The 7620-nt window shown below is 43.7% G+C and overlaps 1 protein-coding gene across 1 annotated transcript in view; it reads right to left on the minus strand.

The window, feature by feature from the left end:
- Window positions 1–3771: 3771 nt before the first annotated feature.
- The window catches only part of LOC141133513 (uncharacterized), a 32134-nt gene continuing 28285 nt past the window's right edge, over window positions 3772–7620 (minus strand). The window contains exon 5 of the mRNA XM_073622939.1: window positions 3772–4150. Within this exon, the coding sequence (XP_073479040.1) occupies window positions 3990–4150 (161 nt within the window). The 3' untranslated portion in view covers window positions 3772–3989. The remainder of the gene's footprint in view (window positions 4151–7620) is intronic.

The following is a 7620-nucleotide window of genomic DNA, read 5'->3' on the forward strand; positions in this document are numbered from 1 at the left end:
GGGCCCCCAGATCCCGGCCCCCCCACCCTATGTGAATGAGTATAGGGTACATCATACCCCTACCCATTCACCTAGGGGAAAAAAGTGTCAATAAACACAGTAGTGGTAGTGCCTCCCCCAAAGCACCCACCCCCCATGTTGAGTCGGATCCCCGCACCAGTGTCAACCCGGCTTGCAAGGTGTCAATCTCGCCAATAAAAGTGGCGAGATTAACACAATATCAGACAACAATACAGAAGTTGACCAAAGGGTGGTGGTAAAGAGCTGAAAAACCACGTGATATGGTGAAAGTTGGCTGGAAAAGTCCTATCATCTGTATGCAAGACAAACTTTTGGGCAACGCCCTTTATACAAAAATCCAAGGGAAAGTTTGTACAAAGTCCTATCGTGTGTATGGGGCTTTAGGTACACAAAGAATTCCAGAGACCCTTGTAAGTATATCTCCCGCACAATGTACTATCGTCAGAGAGACCACTTGCCTAGCTCCTACAACTGGGGAAACAGATCTATGTTGCTGGCGAGTGCAATCTGTTCAGTGAAGTGGAGTGCTGGACGTCAGTCCAACAGTGTCTGGGAGGACATAAAAGGGGTTGATTTAAAAAATCTGGTGCAGCTCTGCCTAGAAACCAATCAGCTTCCAGGTTTTTTTGTTAACGCTTACTTGAAAGAGCCGAAGTTCGAAGCTCATTGGCTACCATGCACAGCTGCACCAGATTTTGCACTCTCTGGTTTTAGTATGTCAACCCCAAAGGGTCCACTTTTCTCACTGCAAAGGTGACTTGTGAAAGTGACCAAGAAAGTACAGGGAGAAAGGTAAGAAAGATCCACACATCAAGACAAATCAGGAAACAAGGGGCTAGGTAAGGAGAAGGATGGCAAGCAGAAGTGGAAGAGGAGGACTGCCTCATACATACTTCCACATGTTATCATTAACCATATGTTGCAAGAAAAATGAAAGGCAAACCTAGTCATTGGTAAAATCACACCAGGTTTCAGAACTCATCAATATCCATGAAGATGATCCAAGGAGTCTATCACTCTTGAATGTATTTGTAGGTATCATGCTGGCATATCATCAGTTCCTCCACCCTCGTCATTCAGCAGACCTTACCAACCCCCTCCAGTCAGAACCATGATAGTGTGCCAGTGTTAGGGTTGAGGGCTATTTTATTTATTTCAACTTATACAATGTACACACGGTCAGATTTTCCGACGGAAAATGTTCGATGGGACCTTTTGTCGGAAATTCCAACTGTGTGTAGGCTCCATCGGACATTTTCCATCTCAATTTCCATCGCACAAAATTTGAGATCTGGATCTCAAATTTTCCGACAACAAAATCCGTTTGCATAAATTCCGATCGTGTGTACACAATTCCGACGCACAAAGTTCCAAGCATGCTTGGAATCAAGCAGAAGAGCCGCACTGGCTATTGAACTTCATTTTTCTCGGCTCGTTGTATGTCATCGCGTTCTTGACGTTCACAATTTTGGACCAACTTTGTGTGACCGTGTGTACGCAAGACAAGTTTGAGCCAACATCCGTCGGAAAAAATCCATGGATTTTGTTGTTGGAATGTCTGATCAATGTCCGATCGTGTGTACAGGGCATTAGTGATCCTGCCAATAGGGATGATGTTGGGGTTTGTGTGCTTTTATGGGTTTGTGCTAAACATGTGTGTAGGTTTGCAATTTGTGGATCTGCCCTATTAAAGCAGAAATTTGCCATAGTACCCATAATACCCCGCCTGATCTTTGAACTTAGGTAAGCTCACTTTCAATGAATTGCAGAAGAGCTGTCACATCTGCCAACACTCAACACTGTCAAGCTAACTTGCACAAAAATACACACAGCCGTTGTGTGTGGGTACTCAGCTGTGAACCCTGTCGCGCAATGATGCAATCATGTGCACCATGGTGCACACAATACGTGACGACTGATCTTGGTGCCAAGTGAGCTATATAATGGCAGTAGCCTGGTCCACATGTTGCTGGATGATCATCGCCCCCCCCGTGTGTTTTTGTGCTCCAATGTATGCTATTATTGGATTCCCCGTTACCGATGCAGCTTGCCTATGACCTGTCTTGTCTCCATCCCTGGCTCTGACCCCTAGCTTGTTCTACTGACTCTGCTGCTGCCTGATTACCCATGTATGAACCTGGCTTCATATTCTCTCTCTGCTTCTGCCTGTTCACCTGTGTATGACCCAAGCTTGTTTTATGATTCTGCTTCTTGCTTCTACTCCTGGCTGACTTCCCGTGCATGACTACTGGCCTGGCTCCTGACCCTGCTTCCTGTCTCACCCTGCTGCCAAGTATTGTCTGGTACTTCTGAATGACATCTGCCCTGCATTCTGCTCGCCCGGCCCTCATTTGATGTACATCATCTCAGCACTTCAGGCTACCGCAGATGGCAACCCACTCAGCCACAAGGGGAGCCCTCTTAGCACTCCGGCTTTTGACCAGGTACGTGACAGATACTCTTTAATCCTGAGATTATGCCATGTAAATTAAAACACCAGGATTTTCTTTTTTGTATTCAGAGTTTTTTTTAGGTGATACTGTATATGCTTGAACCTACTGTATGTGTGTGTGTATGTGATATAGATAATTATATATATATATAAATATATATATATATATATATATATATATATATATATATATATATATAAATATATAATGTGTGTGTGTGTGTGCCACCCTATGTACTTGTGTTTAATGTGACAGACCTAGCCGGGACAGAGGCTGTTGGAGAGGACTGAATGCAAGCCTCTTGCCTTTTGATTATGGGCCCTGGATTTTCAATGGAACAATACTCTTTGTGAGGTGAATTAGAAATCCAGTCTGAACTGTACTAATCGGACTCAGGCGTGTATATATGTGTATATATTGTATCTTGTTTGATTCTGTTGGAGACTCCTTGCTGTGGTCATTGGGATTTGTGTCCCTGAAGAGGGAGGGGGGATTCCTCCAGCAGCCCCCTGCTGATAAGACTGATTCATACTGTTGGGAGATGCTGTGTCATCAACTCCAACTACCTGTGTTTATGTTAATTGAATGAGCTGATTACATTGTCCTCTATACAATGTAGGAGACGGGACGACTCCTATTGGAGCTCATGTTAATTAGGTTAATTAGGTTATGTTTGTATTGTTAATTGTAATTAGCTCCTGCTATTGTGTTTATACTACTGTGTGAAGCTCGGTGCCCACAAGTCTGTCCTACAGGTCATGTCTCTGAGTCATCTGGTCTGGGTAAATTTAATAGTAAATTATCTCATGTTAATTAGGTTAGCTTTGAGTCATCCTGGTGTGTAAATTTGTGTGAGATCTCAAATAAAGAGTAGTCCTGATGTACTCCAAGACTGGTGTTGTCTAGTTCTTGGGGGTTCCTATAGCCAGATCCATTTGACTCGTGTTCCAGAACTTAGGAAGTGGTATACTGACGGAAGCACTCAAGCGGAGTGTGGGACGTTCCGTGACAATGTGCATACATTTTCTGCATGTTATTGCATGGCAGTTTACAGTTGCATCACTTGGGTCACCATGGGGAGTTGCTCTCCCTTGGAAGGGAACATTTCCTATGAAAAAATGGCACCAACCGTTTTGCACATGTGCAAGTTTCACAGTGAAAAAAAGTATATATGTATAAAAGAAATCTAAGATACACAGTATTGTTTCTAAAATTATATATATATATATATATAATATTCTCATGAAAACAGACACATTTTACTTTTGTTTGATTCCAGCAAATGAAAAAACATTTTTAACAAAAAACACTGTGCTCCTTTTTTTGTCAATCTAAAAAAATTGTTTTGTTTTTCATAATTTTCACCATTTTTTCTCTATTTTTAAAAGGATTAACGTTTATTATTGACAGTATGATATCAAGTTAAAGCACTATCTTTTTCCAATAAAGCATTATTAGGAGGACAAAAGAAGCAACTGCTAGACAATTGTTATATAAATGCTAAATTAGGAAGGATCAGGTGGATCTCTTGGTGTTTTTGGCTCTTCCATACACACAGCCCAGGACCACTAGGATGACAGCGATGAAGAATTTTACAGCCACATATGCTGCTAGTACTAAATATTCTTGACCAAAACTGGGAATCGGAGGTGGTTCTGATGGTTCTGTAAAATATTCTGTAAAACAATTTGGATGTTTGAATATATTGTAGAATCAAGTAAAATATGTTCAGGTCATATTCAAACTCAACTTTCACCAAAAAATATGACACATGGGGGAAACTGTACTAAAACATAGACATGTGCACTACTGAAAAAATTGTTTTGTTTCATTGGTTTTTTTTTTCGTTTATTTATCAGATCATTCATTATGATCAGCATTTGTTATTTCAGATCATTCGGAACTTTGGATGTATTCGTTCCATTCACGAACAGTTACTTTAGCCAAATTTGAAAGGAAATTCTAGTATAAAAGGAAAATCTAATCTATTTCAAATTAGCTGCTATGGCGACTCGAATAGAAGAATGACTGACTTCGGCTATTTTACCTATAATTTAATAGTTTATAATTAATAATAATAATAAAAACTATAAAAATAGTTAATAATTTAATTATAATAGAAGATACGAAAAACAAAATTATCTGAATGTAATTGATTCGTTAAACTCGTAGGTTGAATCGTTTTTCTTTCGGATTTTCGAATATCCTGAATTTTGTCCTAAAATGAATTTGGAACAAACGAATTGCACATGTCTACTAAAACTGGAGCACACAGAATCTGGTGCCGCTGTGCATAGTAACCAATCAGCTTCTATCTTCAGTTTGTTCAATTAAGCTTTGCCAATAAAACCTGGAAGCTGATTGGTTACTATGCGAAACTGCACTAGATTCTATGTGCTGCAGTTTTTGTAACTCTCCCCCATAGAATATATCAGCTACACACAGAATTATGTAAATTAATGAGTACACCCCTTATATTGAACATTCTGGCTATCACCCATTTTTGTTTTTTCTATTACTTATGGTAAAAGTTAAAAGCTTTGGAGTATTTTCACTTTGGAATTTTTTTTTTGTGTGCAACTTAAAGTAGAATTCCAGGCTAAACCTAGTCTTAAAAATGCCCCCCAAGGAGCAGAGCCCCGCCCGCCCCAAAGCACCGCCCATGTTGGGGGCATGCCACCTGGTATGGTGCAGGAGGGGGAGATGCTCGCTTGTCCCCTCCTTTTTCCTGACCTTCCCGGGCTGCGTGCTCGGATAAGGGTCTGGGATGGCATTTGGGGGGACCCCACGCCATTTGTTTTCCCAATTTTTTTTTTTTTTTTGCTGGCAATTCTTTTTACATGATTCACAGGTTAAGAATGCAGCAGCCGGTTTCCTGGCCCACTCCTTAGCAACCGGCTATACACAGTGTGTTTAACCACTTGCCGACCGCCTCACTCAGATATACTGCGGCAAAATTGCACGGGCAGGCAAAGTAACGTATGGGTACGTTACTTGCCTCTCACGGGCGGGGGGTCCAATCGGACCCCCCCCGGTGCCCGAGGCGGTCGACTTCTGTCCCCGAGCGATCAGAGGTGAGGGGGAGGCCATCCATTCGTGGCCACCCCCTCGCGATCGCTCCCAGCCAATGACAATCTTTCTCTGCTGCTGTAATGTAAACAGCGGCAGAGGAAATTATGTCATCTCTCCTCGGCTCGGTATTTTCCATTCCGGCGCAGAGGAGAGTAAGTGCACAACACACACACTTACAGTAAAACACACCAGGCACACTTTACACCCCCATCACCCATCACCCCCTCGATCACCCCCTAATCACCCCCCCCCCCCCGTCACAGTGACACCAAGCAGTTTTTTTTTTTTCTGATTACTGCATGGTGTCAGTTTGTGACAGTTAGTGTGGTAGGGCAGTTAGTGTTAGCCCCCTTTAGGTCTAGGGTACCCCCCTAACCCCCGCTAATAAAGTTTTAACCCCTTGATCACCCCCCCGTCACCAGTCTCACTAAGCGATCGTTTTTCTGATCGCTGTGTCACTGGTGACGCTAGTTAGGGAGGTAAATATATAGGTTCGTCGTCAGCGTTTTATAGCGTCAGGGACCCCCATATTCTACCTAATAAAGATTAACCCCTTGATTGCCCCCTAGTTAACCCTTTCACCAGTGATCACCGTATAACTGTTATGGGTGGCGCTGGTTAGTTTATTTTTTATAATGTCAGGGCACCCGACGTTTAATACCTAATAAAGGTTTAGCCCCCTGATCGCCCGGCGGTGATATAAGTTAGGTTTTAGGGTCAGATAGGGTCTGCGTCACCCCAGGAAGCATCAGGTTAGCGACAGTACCGCTAACACTCACGCACACACCGTACACCTCCCTTAGTGGTATAGTATCTGAACGGATCAATATCCGTATACAGATATTGATCCGATCAGATCTATACTAGAGTCCCCAGCAGTTTAGGGTTCCCAAAAACGCAGTGTTAGCGGGATCAGCCCAGATACCTGCTAGCACCTGCGTTTTGCCCCTCCGCCCAGCCCTGCCCAGCCCACCCAAGTGCAGTATCGATCAATCACTGTCACTTACAAAACACTAAACGCATAACTGCAGCGTTCGCAGAGTCAGGCCTGATCCCTGCGATCGCTAACAGTTTTTTTGGTAGCGTTTTGGTGAACTGGCAAGCACCAGCGGCGTAGTACACCCGGTCGTAGTCAAACCAGCACTGCAGTAAAACTTGGTGACGTGGTGAGTTTTATAAGTGCAGTTCAAGCTGGTGAGGTGGCAAGCACAAATAGTGTCCCGCTGCCACCAAGAAGAAGACAAACACAGGCCCGTCGTGCCCATAGTGCCCTTCCTGCTGCATTCGCCAATCCTAATTGGGAACCCACCACTTCTGCAGCGCCCGTACTTCCCCCATTCACATCCCCAACCAAATGCAGTCGGCTGCATGAGAGGCATTTTCTTATGTCCTCCCGAGTACCCCTACCCAACGACCCCCCCCAAAAAAGATGTCGTGTCTGCAGCAAGCGTGGATATAGACGTGACACCCGCTATTATTGTCCCTCCTGTCCTGACAATCCTGGTCTTTGCATTGGTGAATGTTTTGAACGCTACCATTCATTGGCGTAACTAAAACCTTCAGGGCCCCGATGCAAGAAATCATGAAGGGCCCCCTGACCCCTGGACAGCACTTTTCCTAGGGGGATGTCTGATAAGAGGAGCCGCGAGAGCCGCCGAGGGACCCCAGAAGTCGGTGTTCAGGGCCACTCTGTGCAAAACTAACTGCACAATGAAGGTATGACATGTTTGTTATTTAAAAAAAAAACCTTTACAATCACTTTAAGGGGTTAAAACAGGTACAACATATTGCCTCTTTACCGGCTGTCAAATGCCTCTGAAAAGTGATCTGAGCATGGATTGCTTTTCAGAGGAACAGAATTTTGTTGCTGGTACTTTGAACGAGCAAGAAAAAAAATCAGTCCTGATTGTACACATATAGGGTGTCAAACATTTTTTGAAAAAAAAATCATCAAACGCTGCCACTGTGCCATCAATTGCAGCCACTGTGCCACTTAAACGCTGCCAGTGTGCCCATCAAACGCTGCCAGTGTGCCCATCAAACGCTGCCAGTGTGCCCATCAAACGCTGCCACT

This window comes from Aquarana catesbeiana, linkage group LG03, assembly GCF_042186555.1.
Source record: "Aquarana catesbeiana isolate 2022-GZ linkage group LG03, ASM4218655v1, whole genome shotgun sequence".
Classification (NCBI taxonomy): Eukaryota; Metazoa; Chordata; class Amphibia; order Anura; family Ranidae; genus Aquarana; species Aquarana catesbeiana.